The sequence below is a fragment of the Pelodiscus sinensis genome, chromosome 23 (genome assembly GCF_049634645.1).
Source record: "Pelodiscus sinensis isolate JC-2024 chromosome 23, ASM4963464v1, whole genome shotgun sequence".
NCBI classification, from domain to species: domain Eukaryota; kingdom Metazoa; phylum Chordata; order Testudines; family Trionychidae; genus Pelodiscus; species Pelodiscus sinensis.
The window spans coordinates 7,331,275-7,349,063 of record NC_134733.1 but is presented as its reverse complement, the minus strand read 5'-3'; the positions used below and the strand labels follow the sequence as shown (position 1 = coordinate 7,349,063).

Genomic DNA, 17,789 nt, shown 5'->3' with positions numbered 1-17,789 from the left:
CTCTTCCACTGCAGTGCTAACTGTGGATCATTTTGAGCGGGTGTTGGCATTGTAAAGGATATAACGCTTGCACATCTGGTCAAGCTTTTCCTTTAGCACTCCCCTTCAAATAAACATTTCTGTTTCATTGCTGAGCTCTGGGAAACTACTTGAGTAGTGAGGGCGAGTGTTCACACACACTTCCACATGTACGAATACTGTTTCTAGTGATTTCAGCAGTGGAATGGGAGTTGGACATCCTGAACTCTCTTTCTGCTATTTACACTGACTTTCTGTAGATCAGCATTTTCAAAAGTAGCCACAATTTTGAGTGCCTTGGTTTGAGACAGCCTAAGCATATTTTTAGAAGGTTCTCAGCATTTCAGCAGGAGTTTTAAATGCTCAGTACTTCAGAAAATCAGTGACAGCATCTGAGTTTTTGCATCCTACACACATTGGGCATTAGTGTCCTCCTCTGTAGAATTCTACCTTCCTTATCTGGGATGCTGAGGTGTAAGGGTCTCTAAGGCACACTGAGATGCTAAGTGCAAGGCACTGTGTAAGGCCGTATTATTATTTCTCCTGTTGACAGACTTGCCAAGTACCAAGGTTTTAAAAGGTTACCAGGCAGAAGTTGATTTATCAAGTTCTTTTCTGTTAGAAAAGTGTGGGTTGGACAGGTTTACTATAAATTTTTGATGAACTAGACTGAAATGAAAGTTGCTTTGTATATCTGAGAGAAATGTCAGCAAGCAGTGTTTCATAGCATTTACTTTCCTTCCGGAAACAGAGACAATCCAGAGGCCACACAACAAATGAATGACCTGATCATTGGGAAGGTTTCTGCAGCCCTGAAAGGACATTGGGCAAACCCTGATCTGGTGAGGAACTCCAGCATTTTACTGTTTCTCTTCTTTCTGTCCTACCCCTCTCCAGTGACCTTTTGATTTTAGTACCGTAGATACTCGTTCATAAGCTTAATTTTTTTAGTTAAAAAAATCCCACTGTAGAGAACGGGGGATTGGCTTATGAACGGATTCTTCTACTGGCAAGAGGGGTCAGCAAACTTCCCACGGCTCCCATTGGCTAATGGGCCCCTGCCCACTGATCTTTTAGCTTGGCTGCATGTAGCTCAGCTATACAATCTGCCCTCCCCGCCTGCCACTGTGATCCAAGTGCTGTGGCTGTAGGCACAGAGCCTCTCAGTTCCCAGCCAATAGGAGCTGAAAGTCTCTGTGCCTGCAGCCAGCATGTCCCTCAGCCCATACTGATGCTGATGAGCTGGGACTGGAAGTCTGTACACTAGAGTTGGCTTATAAATGGGTCATAGACTTTTTAACATTTTTAAAAAGTCTATGGGGGATCGATTTATGAATGAATGGGCTTATGTTTGAGAATATACAGTAATTGGTTTCCCCAGTCAATCCATAGTCAAGAGGGCATTTCTGTCTTGGTAGGTACTGTGGCATGGCTGGAGTCAAGCATAATGTGATATGATTGTGGGCTAGCATCCCCCCCCAGCTCTGCCAATGCATCTCAATCCTGAATTTCAGCACTCATAACTATTCCTGTCCTGGGTCCTCTCTCAAAGAAGTTTTGAATTGAGATGACCAAAATTACTGCACCTCAAACCTCAGCCCCAGGTATTGAAGAGGCAGCTAGGACTGCACTCTGCCAGCAAGCCTTCCTAAAGCTTAGTACCTTTTTCTGTTGCAGGCTAGCAGCCTCCAGTATGAAATGTTGCTGTTAACAGATTCCATCTCTAAGGAAGATAGCTGCTGGGAGCTGCGACTGCGGTGTGGTAGGTTCAAACAGCAAAGAGCGTTTAGGTGTCCGTGTGAAAATGGGAAATTTCTGGTGCAGCCCAATAATCCTAGTGCAGATGAATTGGTAACTGGGGTCAAGAGTGGGGTAGTCATCTGTGGGCTTAATGGGTGCAGTATATACAACAGGAGTGCTGGGAGGACAACACAGAGGGAGTAGAACAGAGTTGAAGCCAAGTAAGATCCTTTCCCTGTCATGGGAAGGTTTCTCTCCATGAGCATGGGATGGATCAACCCAAGGATGAGGTCTTGCCTTCTGTTAAAACTCTTGATTTGTGTATATGGTAGTATATACACAGTACCTCTTCCAAGGATTTTCCTAGCCTTACTGAATATTCATTAATGACATTAATCCCTGTGTCCTCCTTTCAGCTCTCAGCCTCTTCTTGATGGCAGTGAACATTAAAACTCCTGTAGTTGTTGAGAACATCACCCTAATGTGTCTGCGAATTCTACAAAAACTGATCAAACCACCTGCTCCAACCAGCAAGAAAAACAAGGTACTTCCCTTGATGCTTCAGACTGAGCAAAGAGACGCTTACTTGACTGAAACCTGAGACATGGTGGTGTGTGTCTTAAGAAAAAAATAGCATATTTATGGATTTCCTGTTCCTGCTCACTGCTGCTCTAGAAGCACTAGACCCCACGTGTTGCAGTACGTCTGTACTACAAGGTTTTTGCGCAGCGCAAAAACCTGTGGAGCGTTCACACCTCAAGCACATTTTTGCACAAGAAAATCTACAGTTCATCGACAGAACAAAGGGGTTTTTGCAGTGTAGGTATACCTCTGTCTACGAGGCATAACTCCTTTTTGCGCTACAGGTCTTGCACAAAAAGGCACATGTGGACACTCCACAGGGGTTTCTTATGGAAAAAGAACCTATCCGAAAAAGAACAGGTGCTCTAATGGCCATTTTGTGAATGGCCATCAGAGCTTTCGTGCGCAAGAGCATCCATGAAGTGTGGATGCTCTTTTTCACAAAAGCAATGCACTTTGAGGTGTGGATGCGCTTTTGCACAAGAAGTTTTTGCATAAGAACTCTTCCGCAAAATACTTCTTGCGCAAAAACCCTGCAATGCAGATGTAGCCTTGGAGACCAGCAACAGGGGGGTGGATATATATATCAGGTTCTCTCCACATTCTCCAGCACAGCTTTAAGATACATAGAAAGAGCATCATCAAGGCAGTAACTGTGTTACTTTATACAGGTTGTTACAGGATTTTACCCAATGGTACAATGATTGATTTTTATCACAACTGAAAATTTATAAATATAGCAAATGTGAAAGTTGTGATGAAATATTGATCAACTTTTCTCCGTGACCCATTCACAGTTGGAGCATGTCTCTCTTGATCCAGGTGTCGGACTTGGATTATTTGATGTCAGACATGGAATGCTGAACTCCATAGCTGTATCAACCTTTTACATTAGAATAAAGCATCCCCATTTAAATGATAGGTCATCAGTATCATTTGCACAAAGTAGAATGGTCTAATCTTATGTAATTGAAACTAGTATTTTGATTGCATAGAATACAAACCTTGATGGTCTAGCTGTGTCTGTCTCTTTCTGTGGAAAACTGTTTACACCGATCCATTGAGCAGGCATTCCATGTTCTTCTTCCACATGAATAGTTTGTCCCAGAGGAACAGAATTTGCTTTTTGAGGCTGTCACATACTTAAGGCTGTCTCTTTGTTTCCTAGGACATCCCTGTCGATACTCTGACCACTGTTAAACCATACAGCAATGAGATCCATGCTCAAGCTCAGATGTGGCTCAAGAGGGACCCCAAAGCATCGTATGAGTCTTGGAAAAAGTGCCTCCCTGCTAGAGGTAGAATCCTGTCCTTTTACTGTCTCTTTTCTAAATGGAGTGAAATTGTACAAAGACATTTGTATGTGTCCAGGTTTGAGTGATGACCTTGTTTGTGGGTCCAAAAATTGCTGTCTATCTCCTTCCCTCTTGTTGCAGCCGATATGATTTCTGCACTTCTGCTTCAGCTGCAGAATGAGCAGACTCCTTAAACTACAGCACCGAGCCACTTGGCTTGTGGCTTGACTCCCGGGGCTGAGATAGTCTTGGAATAAAATCAGACATTGGAGGCAGTGTGGTCTAATGGTGGGAATACAGGGCTGAGAGCTCAGAATTGAGCTCTATTTCAGCCTTGGGAAAGGTACTTTTATCTCTCTGCCTCAGTAGGCTGCCTGTTGAATGGGTTGATATAACAGCCCTATCAGGGAGGTGCTGATGAATTGTTGTCTGTGCATCATTAATTCTGAAGACTCCATCTCCTTATAATATCATTTTCAAATTCTCAAGGTCATGGGGTGAGCAGTCCCCAGTTTACCAATGTGATTATCCGTGTACAGTGTGATTATAACGTGCAGAGCTCACCTAGTGTATTGATATTTACTCTCACTTGGAGAGTTCATCGTTTGTATTGATTTGAGTATACAGTGCTGTGCACAGCTGTGGTACTATAGAAATAATCTATTAATGGCAACTTGGGTATTGAAACAAAGGGCCAACTCTGTGCCTTGGTGTCAGCACATGGAAAATTGGAGGTCCTTCAGACTTGACACAACAGAGCCGCAGAGGCAGTGGGTGTATTCTCTGGAAATAGCAGCAGGTAAGTGTGAAAATCCTCGCAGTCAACTCAGGAGCAGTTCTGATGAGTTCCCGAGGAAGTCATGTGTTGCATTTCTTGGCCAGAAGGAAGGTTGGCCCAGTATAGGATTGAAAATGCAGCAGAAGGGAGCACAGGAGATTTCCAGGCCCTGCAAGGGGTTTGGAGAATTCTGATTTCCTCTAAGAAAAGTGTTGTGTTCATAGGGAAAGGGAATTGTCTGAGCTCCTCTGCACAAACTGGTGTGTTCATAGGGAGTGGCAGCTGACAGTTCCCTTAAGCAGTGTTGATCTTTTAGGTACAGAAGCCAATGGGAAATCTCCCAGCAGAACTGAGCTTCGCCAGCTCTACTTGTCAGAAAAGTATGTTTGGAAATGGAAACAGTTCATGAGCCGACACGGGAAGAGAACCTGCCCTCTGGATCTCAAATTGGGACATAACAACTGGTTGCGACAGGTAAGCATGCTTGAGGTATCCGCTACATAACCCAAGAATTGTAGTGTGTGCTCTCAGTCGTTGATGGCTTTTATTTCTCAGCTCTATAACTGGTTATTGGTAGTATCTCATCGTACATTTGCTTTTCAAACAAACCATCACGTGTCAGAATAGCTGGGATTTGGAGACTGTGCCCACTACAACCTTTATGCAAGCTGGCTGTTCTTGGGTAGCTGGAAGAAAAGAGGTGTTGCCTCTTTAGGGACTCTTTTGTAGTAGGTGGGGAGGGAGTAGGGTTAAAGCTTTCAAGGATGAAAAGTAGGGCAGGAAGCAGTTGTAGCTGGGACTGGACAAAGTCTTTGCATTGCCTTTCCTCTGAGTGGGATGGTATTTATACCACATGCACACCTGTAGGGACCTTGCTGCCTGGCACACTGAACCTCCCCTATGGCTGGGACCATGAAAATGCCATTTAAAAATAGAACTCTCAGCTTCCTGCCGCCTTTTAAAACTCTCTGGACCTTTGAGTGACCTCGGGTTCACCTCTGGCTGGTTCCTGTCTAATCACTGCGCTTTGGTTACCACTAGTTTCAAGAGTCCTGAATGGAACCCCCCATAATGCTCCTTAATCAGCTGTCTAGCATTGAACAGTGCAAGGCAGTTCCTTTCCTCTGCTAGATCTGTGGGGCTTAGCGTTCTGCCTACAGGGATCTCACACCTCACTACATTTTGGAGCAAGAGAGATTCAAATCAAATCTAAAGGCTTGTTTTTGTGGCTAGCCCGCTGCACACGAAGTGTGGTGGATGCCTCTGCCATGTGTTGAAATGGTAGATTTTTACACTCCAGCTTGCTGTGAAGTAAGTGTTCATGTGGTGAATCCCTAGCTCTCTGGCATGGCAATACAGAGCACTACTGCGAGGCCACCAGTTGCCCCAGTGTTGGTCTCATTCTAGTGACTGTCTCTAGTTTACTTATCCATGTCCAATGGCATTTTTTGTTTCATTCTCCCACTTTAGGTACTGTTTACTCCTGCAACCCAAGCTGCCAGGCAGGCTGCATGCACTATTGTGGAAGCTCTGGCTACCATCCCCAGCCGAAAGCAGCAGGTCCTCGATCTCCTTACCAGGTATCTCACAAAAGGCATAGCTTTCTTTCTCTGCGATTCCCACTAAAACTCTCCCACTACTTCCCTAAGAATTCCCACCACAATCCCTAGAGTATAGCTCCCCTGGGCATTTACTGCTTTGTTAGACCACCACTTAACACTAATAGAACTGGTATAGGGGAGGAAAAGATGGGCACCTTACAGCTATTCTTCTACCTTGTTTCCTTACTATCGCAGTTACAGAGGGAACAATCCCTGAGCTTCCCTTCAGTTCCTCTCAAAGCCTAGCTTCCTGAACCTCACTCTGGGTGGAAACACATAGTCCAGCCACGTTCAGTTCTGGATCCTCTGGGCTGTTCCCCATCCTTGTTAATATGACAAACTCAGCTGCATTGGACATGTGTAAGCCCCTTCATCCCTAGGGTCTGTGACCAGCGTGTTGACTAAAAAGACTCAAAGTCCTCAAAACAACACGGTATTTGTTCCTTCCCCCAGATGCACAGTGTGCACAGAGCAATAAATAATTTTTTTTTTAAACAAAGTCTTACACTGTAATCAATCCTTGCCAAGTTTTAAAAGTTCCTCTCCTCTCCTCCCATCTCTGGGAGGAGAAGACTGTCCTAGGCATAGCATGTTCTTTCTGTGCATTCCTTTGCCAGCCTGTCAGCTTCCACTGACATTCTGTGGGCAGCCCCTCTATCCACTGAGGCACCGGCCTTTTCTGGTCTCCCAAAGCAGAGGTGGGGAACCTAAGGCTCAGTGGGTTGGATGCGGATGCCTGCCTGGATCCAGCCACCAAGGCTCGGGACTCGCCGCCAGCATTAGGGAGCCCGTGCTGGTGCTCCAGCATGCCCCCTGCCCTCGCTGTCCCACTGTGGTGCAGGAGCACACACAAATCTTCCAGCCTTGGTTCTCCTAGGTTCTGGTGTGCAAAGGAAACATGGAGTGTGTCTACCTTCTTCTCAGTCCTGGGCCACATCACTGCGGGTTTGGCTTTTCCTTTTGCTTCTCACTTGTGTGAGGCCCCCGACTGATTTTTCTGTGAATCAGCAGCCCCCAAACCAAAAGAGGTTCCCCATCCCTGCCCTAACAGCTTAGTGTTCTGTTTGCTCTTTCTGCCCGTTTTGGCGAAACAGCTGCGCTGCCAGGGTTGGAGAGCTAGAAACCCGTTGATTGTTTTGAGTATTTATTGGGATCCTCCTTACGTAGGCCATTATGTTACCTTTCCTGTTTGGTTCTTTTGATCTAACTCTGTCGCAAGTAATCCATCATAAACATACAGAGGCATGCACCATATTCATTTAAAAAACTATAGGTATTGCCCAGGTTGCCATGCCATCTTTAAATTTGCAGTGCTTTCTGTCACTGTTTAGCTGTTAACTTTTGTTTCCTTGTGTTAGCTATTTGGACGAGCTGAGCATTGCCGGAGAGTGTGCCGCTGAGTACCTGGCTTTGTATCAGAAACTCATCAAACCTGCCCACTGGAAGATCTATCTAGCAGCAAGAGGTGTTCTGCCCTACGTTGGCAACCTCATTACTAAGGTACGGCTCTGTAAGAAGAAAACAAAGTAAATAGCACATCAGTTGTATAAGGTAGGTGTCAGCTCAGAAATATCAGTCACTATGAGCAAAAATGGCTATAACACACTTAAACCCAGTTGCTCCATGCCTCAGTGCGAGCTGGCCACTTGCCCTTATTTTTAAGTACTCCATAGGCAGCTGTGCCAAGGAGCAAACATGTCTGCTATATTGACTTGGCAGCAGCTCTGTGCCAAAACACCATGTCCTGGCTGCCAGACAGAGCAAGCTCAGAAAGCAAATAGTGACCACAGAGCAGAAGGTTAGGTCTGCTCCAGTTCCTTCAGCATGAATTATGGGCTGTTGGAGGGAATGTCCTTAAGTTAGTTTTCTAGTTGTTGGGTTTCAGAAGCCCTGATACTCATGTTTATTGTAGTGAAATCCAATATTACACTATAGCAAATACTGAATAAAATGTTAGAAGCCTGGTGAGGCTTGTTGTGCATCCTGACATTGTCAGTCGTAATGAACAATGCTAGCACAGTGTATGCTATGGTTGACCAACAAAGGCACAGTTAAGAAAAGGAGATGAATAAGTGGAAGAGAATAGGAATATAGTTTGGGTACCAGTGGATAGATTGTCAGCACTTTTGGGTTTTATGTAGCCCTCCTAAGTCCTCTATTATGTGTGTTAACAATGTGGTCTTTCTGCTTTGAGTCTGCTGAGTCAGTTTGCTTTGATGCTTTGTCATGTAGAGCAGCAGTTTTCAAACTTTTTTTTTCTCATGACTCAGTTGAAGAAAATTGTTCATGTCCATGACCCAACATAATTTTATTACATGTAGGCTCCAGGATAGGGCTATGGATGAGAGCTTTGGGCTGTAGACGGGGGCTTCGGCTTTAGGGATGGTCAGGAGGGGCTTACCTCAAGTGATTCCTGGTCAGCCATGCAGTAGGGGTGCTAAGGCAGCTTCTTGCCTCTCCTGGCACCGCAGACCATGCTACGCCATAGAAGTAGCCAGCAGCAGGTTCCCAGCCGATAGGAGTGTGGAGCTAGTGCTCATGGCAGGGGCAGTGTACAGAGCCCCATGCACTCTTCCCCTTCTTCCGTCCCCCTGGAGCCGGGCCTGCTGTTGACCGCTCCTGGGTGCAGCACAGTCTGTAGTGCCAGGACAGGCAGGAAAACTGCCGTAGTGCCCCCCACTAATCACTCTAGAGCAACGAGACCCAGTGCCTAACATTCTGCGACCCCTAGCTTGAAAACCACTGATCTAGATTATTCTTTTTCCTCCCCTAGGAAATAGCTCGTTTACTTGCCCTGGAGGAAGCCACACTCAGCACTGACTTGCAGCAAGGATATGCCTTGAAAAGCCTCACAGGTACCTAGTTGCATCCCAGATAAGGGTCACATATTAAGATCCGCAGCGTAGGTCTCTGCATTCCAACAGCATGTAGCAGTGTTTCACAATGTCCCTCAATGTAGGTGTGAGTATTAGTAAAGCCGTTAACTACATATCATCAGAACTGGCCTAAACATAAGAAGCAAGGGGCGTAGCCAAAAACAAGAGCCACTGTGGAACTGCCAATCCCTCCTCAGACACCTGCTCCCAAAGCCGAAGAACCAAGTCCCCAGACCCACAAGTGGAGGAAGTTTATAAGCCCCACACTTGGGAGATTGCTCCCATCCCTGTCTGATCACATTTGGTGAAGCATATAAGCCATCCTTGTACCAAAAATGGGCCAGTTTTTTCACCCTAACTCTTTTGGTTTATGTGGGAGTGTGTTGGATAAGTAACAGCCTGAACACCAGGAGTCACTGCTGACCATTTCATTTTCTTGTTCCCTTTGCAGTATAGTTCTAGATTTGTTGGTCATATGTAATTCATAGATGATAAAGCAAAGAGAATCCCCTGGTTTCTGAATAGCTCCTGTTTTCGCAGGGCTTCTCTCTTCCTTTGTGGAAGTAGAGTCCATCAAACGACACTTCAAGAGCCGTCTGGTGGGCACAGTCCTGAATGGCTATCTCTGCCTGAGGAAGCTGGTAGTGCAGAGAACAAAGCTGATTGATGAGACCCAGGACATGCTGCTGGAGATGCTGGAGGATATGACAACAGGTAAAGCCAACTGGGTTCCAGGCATCCTGACTATCGGTCACTTGAGAAAACAAGGCCTGTAGTGCAGCCCCACAAAGGAACAAGTTCAAGGACCGTACAACAGGGGTTTTCATGACTGTGGCCACCACATTGTGCAGCATTTCAAATCTGTGGCATGATGTCTACTAGACAGAGGGTGACAAACACTAACATTGGTCAATGATTCTTTCACACCCCTGCTTTCTCACCATGCAATAACCTTTTCAGTCCGAGCCCCTTGCCGTTCCTGGCCACAGGGAAATTGTAAAGAAAATGCCTGGAAGACACCTCGGTTAGTTTCCAGGAAGTTGATGTTTTGTTATGAAAGAATCATTTTCCCGTGGCACTAGCATGCAAAGAGGTTTCCCGATGACCATGAACCCATAGCAATTTCTCCTGCCATGTTAAACTGATTCTTTTCCGAAGAGAGGTAGTCGTGAAATGTGTTACTCACTGCCCCTGCAAGAGGCGGTTATGTATTTGTTGGACTAAAAGAAGCTTGCTGAAAATATTCACTAGATTAATATAAACTACCTCTCCCTTCTCTTCACAGGCACAGAATCTGAAACTAAGGCTTTTATGGCAGTGTGTATTGAAACTGCTAAACGCTACAGCCTTGATGACTACAGGACTCCTGTCTTCATCTTTGAGAGACTTTGCAGTATTATCTATCCTGTAAGTGAGCAGACGCCTGCAGTCATTTACAGGTTTTATCTATGTCCTCAGAATGAAACAAGCTTGTTAAAATAGACAAAATAGTTGCTTACACTTCAACAGACCAGTGCTGGCTCCACTAATGTTGGTTTGGCATTAACCAATATAGAATTGTGCTGTCTCCATGTTGGGACCCAAAGCCCGTATAGGCTTGCTGTGTCGATACTGAGCGGGCGAGAAACCTGAGACTTGGCCTTAGTATGTGATGAGGAATTCACTTACAGAAGGTGATCTGGTATTATCAGGTCTCTTCCAAGGCCAGTAGGTCTGTGTACAGCAGGATGAGCTAGTGATTCTGTTGTTTTAGTGAACACCTTGGTAACTGACAAGAGAACGAGAGAGTTGTTCAGGAATCTTCACTCACTCTCCCTTTGCTTTTGCTCTTCAGGAGGAAAATGAAGTGACTGAATTCTTTGTAACACTGGAGAAAGATCCCCAGCAGGAAGACTTCTTGCAGGGAAGAATGCCAGGGAACCCCTATAGCAGTAATGAGCCTGGCATTGGGCCACTCATGAGAGACATCAAGAACAAAATCTGTCAGGATTGTGACCTGGTGGCTCTATTGGAGGATGACAGTGGAATGGAGGTGAGGATTCACAACTGCTGATCATGTGCCAGGAAATATGGGGACAGGTTTGGTTAAGCAGCTGATCAGCATCAGAGATGTGGTTGAACTTGTGCTCAGACGTTTTTTCCCCCTTTTTAGCTTCTGGTGAACAATAAGATCATCAGCTTGGATCTGTCTGTGGCTGAGGTCTACAAGAAAGTCTGGTGCCCTACCAATGAGGTATGTGCTTATAACTCCTTCTCTGTGTATTTAAAACAGTACCAGATGAGGTCGGCTTTTGCTTGCATGCCTACCATAAAATCTCGAGTATAATGTGCACTTCCCCCCGATTTTGGGGGGAAGGGTCAAAGTCGGGGTGCGCATTATACATAGCAGTTACTTTTTTTAAGTTTTATTTTGGCAGTTTATTCAGAAGCCAACGAACCTGTAAGTAGCCCAGGGCCGGGGAACTCCCCCTCTCCTCCGCACAGAAACTTTCCCGCTGCAGCCGGGTGTGGGGGCCACCGCTTTGCCAGACTCTGGGACAAGGCAAGGAGCCAGCGGCGCCACCAGGCTGCAGCACTCTGACTTGCTGCCTGCCCAGTGCTCCTTCAGGCTGTGCCAGGGGGCTACTTACAGGTTCATTTTGTAGATGTGCATTATATATAGGAGTCTAGATTTTTCCATTGTGATAAGACTTCAAAGACAGAGTGCGCATTATACATCGGTGCGCATTATACTTGAGATTTTACAGTAGTTGTTCAGGATCTCTCGGTGCACTCGTGGGACTGGAAAGCACCCTGTTACTCCTCTCTGTAATACCGATGACTTAGCTTAATGAGTGTTATGTGCTTCTAAGAATAAAGAGGAGTCCTGTGGCATTTTAAAGACTAGCTGATTTATTTGGGCATAAGATTTTGTGGGTAAAACCCACTTTGTCAGATGCATGGTGCATCTGTCATGCATCTTATGAAGTGGGTTTTACCCACAAAAGCTTATGTCCAAATAAATCAGCTAGTCTTTAAAAGTGCCACAGGACTCCTCGTTGTTTTTGCAGTATAGACTAACCTAGCTACCTGTTCGAGACTTTTCAGCTAAGAACATTTACTCTCTTGCACTTTGCACTTATTCATTTGCAGAAATTGGAGCTGGCTTTTCAAGCAAGGACTCTTCTTACTCTTCTTTTAAGAAACAGCTGCATTTTATGTGTCTGCCTTTTAAGGTTCACTTCACATGGCAACTAGATATATGTACAACCTGAGACACCAGATTGCTTCACCATTCCGCATTTCAGACATCAGTCTACATATCTGTGCAGAAAGGACATCTAATAACAATATTAGTTTGCACAGCTGTAGTGCCATTCATTTAAGGATCTCCAGGAACTTAAGACATCAATCCTCGCAATGTGTCTTTGAGGTGCTGATCATTATTGCCTAGTTTTACTGCTGCAGAAAAAGACAGTTGAAGGGACTTGCCCAAGTTACCACCTTCAGGGTGTAGTTTGTTTTGGGTTCTATTTCCACTCTGCAGTCAGCTTGTTGTGATACCTCAGTCACCTGTCAAGAGGTGTTGGCTTTGTTTGTGCCAGCTTAGTTTAATGGATAGCACTGTAATGGAAGCTGTCAGTGTACATCCTGCTTGCAGAAAATGCATGCTTCACCACTCCTATAAATAACGCTGGAAATTATTAAGGCTGTCTGAATTTTGTAAACCTTACTTTGCATTTATTGTTTATGGACAGTTTCCTCTTTGCATTTTTCCACCTTGGGCAAGAAAACTTGACTGCTCGTTTTTCACTTTCTGTTTCACAATTGACAGCTCAGTGTTTCAGTTCAAAGAAGTCCTGTTATCTTTGAAATAGAAATAAGACCTAGTTCATGTGCAGTATAATGCAGTTCTTTTGAGGTAGCACCTCCGATCAAGCTTGTAAGTAAAAGCCTTTGTGGTGCAAAATCAAGCCTGAAGCTAGTTAAGAAATAAGCACTTGATGGGGAAATGAGTTCTGCTTTTCCCAGTGCATGCGAGCAGCCAAAAGAAGCGAGGCTGAATATTGTGTGTGCTCCCCTCAGACTCCTTTTATGTAGTCAGCACGTGGAAATACTATTCTTTGTGTGAGATGTTCTTCTTTAGCCAGTCTATTGCTTTCCTAGGATGCACTGCTGGATGTGAAAGGCTGAGTTTGTTCAGCATTACTGTCACTGACAGCTCTCATCTGTCATCTTTTGTGTGCATTGCTCCAAAGCACTTCTGGAGCTCCATCTTGAGTTCCCTAGGAAATATACAGCCTCACAAGAAGCTAACCTCAGGCCTGTTTTTGTTTCCCTTATCTGTCTGTCTCTAGCTTTTTTTGTTCATCTGCCATTTTACCAGGGCCCCTGTGGTGTTAATTGCTGGTCTCTAGCGTGGCCTTTTAGCAGATCTTCCCCCAGGGCTTTCCCTGTGCTTATGTATTTGCTGTGACATTAAGCACTTCTTATTCCACATTAGGCTTAGTGCGCTCTGTGACAGGTTTTTTTCTGTCAAGGTCTCCTATTCCCAAAGCTGAGATTTCTTTTCTGCTTAGTATTCAGGCCTGTGGTGTTTAAAGTAAGTTGAGAGAAACAGACAGTTGTACATGTACACGCATGTTTCTGGCTGGAAATGCATCCTGCTACCTGACCCCTTTCCCACTGTGTTTTCACACCTTCATATCCCATTGCTGGGAGACATGTCTGTTTAAAAGCACCAGTATAAATAGTCTTTCTTCCTACCTGATTTATTGGGTAGTACCCCATCAGTTTAATTGCCATTTTTTTCCCCAGGGTTGTGTGATGGAATCTACCTTGAAAGGAACATTGGTTATAGAGCATGTATACTTTCCTCTGAGGATATACATGTCTCCTTATCCCCATTCTTCTTAGCTATGTCTTTTGCTGATGTGATACCACATCACAGCCCTAAAGGAAACTGTCTTGAAGGGAGGTGATGTGAGAGGGAGAACTGTTAGGCATACATCTTGGTAATAGGCCTTGTTTGGAAACAGACTAGAGTGAATGGGGTTTACTGGGGTTTTATATCAGGATGTGATTTTTGGAGACACTCTAGAAAAAAGAAAAAGTGAGAAAAATGAACAGTTGCAAGAATGTCAGTGCCTTACCTTTGGGTTTGGGGTGAAAGGAAACAGACTTAAATGTCTGTCATCCTTTTAAAGGGAACATAATGGGACTGCTGAGCATTTTCAAAGACATCACCATAGCACTTGTCCAATTCTTTCCCCAGGGGGAGCCAATGAGGATCATTTACCGCATGCGAGGGTTGCTAGGAGATGCAACTGAAGAATTCATTGAGTCGCTGGACTCCACTACAGGTAAGGCGTTTGTTCTTTAAAACTAGAATTAGATTTGAAGTGTCAGGTTCACTAGAGAAGCATGTCACCATTAGCCTTACAGCTCTGAGCCGATATTTGACTGACAAAATGTCAGTGTGAATTCTTGTGTGGTCCTCCTCAGTGTGGTGTCTGAGCACCACATAAACATGAATGAATTTATCCTCACAAACCCCCTCTGAGTCAGAAAAGCATCACCCCCATTTTACAGAAGTGCAGGGAGATGAAGCAGTTTGCCCAAGAGCGCATAGGAAATTTGTGGCACTGTTCAGAATTAAACTCCGTTCTGTGTCCAGTCCAGTGTTTAACAACAAGACCATCTTTTCGCTGACTTCAGATGACCCTGAGATAAGATAAAGTGTTTATATTGATCTTTCATTCTGATGTTAGTTGGTATACCAGAGCTTGTGGCTAACAGTACTTGGGAGTATTAGACTTCATGTTAGACACTTCATGTTAGACATGTCAAAATCCTTCTTTAATATTTTTTGCTTGTGGTAATTTTTCTCCGATTTGACCCAGCTGCTTAACTTTGGGCCTAGCTGACACTGGCAAATGCAATTTAATTTCCGTTTTTATCTTAGCGCCACACTCCTTATGGGCAATTGAATAGTCCTGTTGTAGTAGCTGCCTGCCTCCTATCATAGACTTTCTTTCCTGCAGATGAGGAGGAAGATGAGGAAGAGGTTTATAAAATGGCAGGCGTGATGGCGCAATGTGGAGGTCTGGAGTGCATGCTGAACCGATTAACTGGAATCAAGGATTTTAAACAAGGCCGACACCTCTTGACAGTAAGTATGAGCTGCCCCAGCCTATAGCAGAGACTGTGATAGAGCAAATCCATAGAGCACCCTCTTAGAATAGTTGCTTAGCAAAACTTGTAGTGTACATTAATTCATACATTGGAACAGAGTTTAAATTCTCTAATCCATTTGTAGTAAAATTGTAGCGGTTTCCTCTTTTCTCCTTGTCCCCTTTAGTCCCCTCTGTTAACACTTCTTTGGAATAAGCCTTTGAAGTCTGTGGGAGTTGAGGGCACCGAGCAGTTTTGCAGGATCAGAACCTAGGTGGTTAGTATGACTGTTCTATGCATCTCAGAATCTTACTGGAAAAATCAGTCATCTTGGGGTTAATGTTGCTGGAGCAGTCACATTTTGTGCTTTCCAAGGGGTTTTGGAAAGTTAACTAGACTGTTGAGAGCTTTAAAGTGTAGTTCCATCCTGACAGCCATGTCATGGATATCCTGTAGGACACAGTTTTTCTCTTTATAGGTGTTGCTAAAATTGTTTAGCTACTGTGTGAAAGTGAAAGTGAACCGCCAGCAGCTTGTCAAACCTGAGATGAACACTCTGAACGTCATGCTGGGAACACTGAATTTGGTAAGGAGGCATTTTGGCCCTCAGTGGGCTTTGATCACCTTGGCTCACATTCTGCTTGATGGCAAACCATGCCAGAGCCCTCAGGGTAGCCTGATGGTAGCATCAAGAGCACAAATTCTGAGTTTGTGTGGAGACTCGGGAGTTTTACAGGAAGCAGATATCTGGAGTGCAGCGTTCCTGATCCACATTTTAGCTGAAATCACATTCATGTCCTTCCTCTAGAATGAACAAGATCCTCTTGCATAAATTTACAAGGACTTCTGAAATTTTTTAATCTGCTCAGCTGTATTTAAGCTACCCAAAATTTCAGTCATACTTGCCTCATAGCACCTGAAAAAGAGCTTAATTACCCTCTAAGTGTGAAGGACTATCAGCCCCGTTTTTCCCTCTGTCATGTATTAGTGATGCTGAGACATCTATTTCCATTTGAAACTGTTACAGTTGGTGCAGTAGTGACTAATGTCGTCTTCTCTGCAGGCCCTGGTGGCTGAGCAGGAGAGCAAGGACAGTGGAGGAGCAGCTGTGGCTGAGCAGGTGCTTAGTATCATGGAGATCATATTGGATGAGTCTAATGCAGAACAACTGAGTGAGGACAAGGTGAGTGTTTGTTCTGGGTGCCACAGAGAGGAGAGCACTGACTGGAATGCAAAGCTTGTAAATGTCTTGGTCAGTGGTACAGACCTCCCAAGGGTATAGACAAGTGTTGATCAAGGAGTTTAAGCCATGCCATCAAACACAATATGTGGCAGGTTCAGCCATGGTAAAGACTGTGTTGGGGGCAGAAGGAGAGAGAGCAACATTGAACCAAAAGCATGGCAATATTCCTATCAGACTCTGCACTGTAGAGGTGCATTGGGTTAGAGTGGCTGGATCCGCTGACATGAAAAGAGGTGACTCTGCCTTGTGCTCTAGAGTGTCTTTATATGGGCTCTGAAACCATATTTGGTTTTCTGAATAACTGGCAATGTGCATGATGTAGTTCCACCAGAAACACTGAGGAAAAATGGATTTCTTTCCCTCCTCTGAGGGTGCCATTTGTGTAATGAATCTGTTGGAACTATTGCTTGAGTCAGTCCCTTGAGCTAGGGTAAGACTGTTTTGACTGGAGAACATTTTAACAGCAGTTGCAGGAAGACAAGTATTGATTGGATGGTTGATAAAGCTGTTCCATTAGACCTCTGGAAACGTTCTAAAAATGAAGTTTTCCCATGACCACGAGACTTGTACTGTTGCTGTCTTGTTCTTTATCACACTGTCTTACTGAAATCCAGAAGCTCTGGTTTTCTCTAGATTGAGAACAGTCAGTAAACCACTGGAATAGAAGGATTTTCCTAGAGCCTATAGATTAAGCCTGAACATAAATCATTCTCTTCTTTGCAGGGTAACCTCCTCCTTACTGGTGACAAGGATCAGCTGGTAATGCTGCTGGATCAGATTAACAGTACCTTTGTCCGCTCCAATCCCAGTGTTTTGCAAGGCCTCTTACGCATCATCCCTTATCTGTCCTTCGGGGAAATGGAGAAAATGCAGATCCTGGTTGATCGATTCAAGCCCTACTGTAATTTTGACAAGTACGTTTTGTGACATCTGCAAAAAGCACCAACTGAATTAGAATTCTTAATAAATCAGCATCTCCCCTCCTTGAGGCTCTGATGGGTATTTACAAGCGAAGAGGCATCTCGTTGTGGGGGTGGGAGTTCTGAAAAGCTTATCTGGGTTGATATGATGTGTGTGTTAATCTGCAGAGAGAGGCATTATATCTTTAGCAGAGCCCTAACCTCATTGCTGTTTCCTCTTCTCTCTCAGGTACGATGAGGAACACAGTGGAGATGATAAAGTTTTCCTGGACTGTTTCTGTAAAATAGCAGCTGGCATAAAGAATAATAGCAATGGGCATCAGCTGAAAGATCTCATCCTCCAGAAGGGGATTACTCAGAATGCACTTGACTACATGAAAAAGCATATCCCCAGTGCAAAGAAGTAAGGGTCACTTTGTGGTGTGTGGAAACTGCACATATTCTTATCTCATTTCATCACCAAGAAGAGAGTTAGGCCTCTTCCATCCCTGGAAATACTTAGGCTCCATGATGGTGAACGAATTCTTGAGGGGGCAGTTCTGCAATGGTGTTACATGCGGATTAAATGATCTCAGGTCTCTTC

The 17,789-nt window shown here is 44.6% G+C and overlaps 1 protein-coding gene across 5 annotated transcripts in view; it reads left to right on the top strand.

Annotated features, from left to right (window-relative positions):
• Positions 1-17,789, top strand: part of UBR4 (ubiquitin protein ligase E3 component n-recognin 4) — a 133,145-nt gene that overhangs the window by 95,342 nt on the left and 20,014 nt on the right. For all 5 annotated transcript variants that reach the window (XM_075906477.1, XM_075906474.1, XM_075906478.1 and 2 more), the window contains 18 exons: positions 770-860; positions 1,696-1,780; positions 2,175-2,302; positions 3,509-3,638; positions 4,730-4,887; positions 5,884-5,993; positions 7,373-7,514; positions 8,788-8,869; positions 9,431-9,604; positions 10,176-10,297; positions 10,725-10,922; positions 11,043-11,123; positions 14,145-14,232; positions 14,914-15,041; positions 15,522-15,629; positions 16,107-16,226; positions 17,010-17,200; positions 17,436-17,609. In XM_075906477.1, coding sequence (XP_075762592.1) covers positions 770-860; positions 1,696-1,780; positions 2,175-2,302; positions 3,509-3,638; positions 4,730-4,887; positions 5,884-5,993; positions 7,373-7,514; positions 8,788-8,869; positions 9,431-9,604; positions 10,176-10,297; positions 10,725-10,922; positions 11,043-11,123; positions 14,145-14,232; positions 14,914-15,041; positions 15,522-15,629; positions 16,107-16,226; positions 17,010-17,200; positions 17,436-17,609 — 2,310 coding nt within the window. The remainder of the gene's footprint in view (positions 1-769; positions 861-1,695; positions 1,781-2,174; positions 2,303-3,508; positions 3,639-4,729; positions 4,888-5,883; positions 5,994-7,372; positions 7,515-8,787; positions 8,870-9,430; positions 9,605-10,175; positions 10,298-10,724; positions 10,923-11,042; positions 11,124-14,144; positions 14,233-14,913; positions 15,042-15,521; positions 15,630-16,106; positions 16,227-17,009; positions 17,201-17,435; positions 17,610-17,789) is intronic.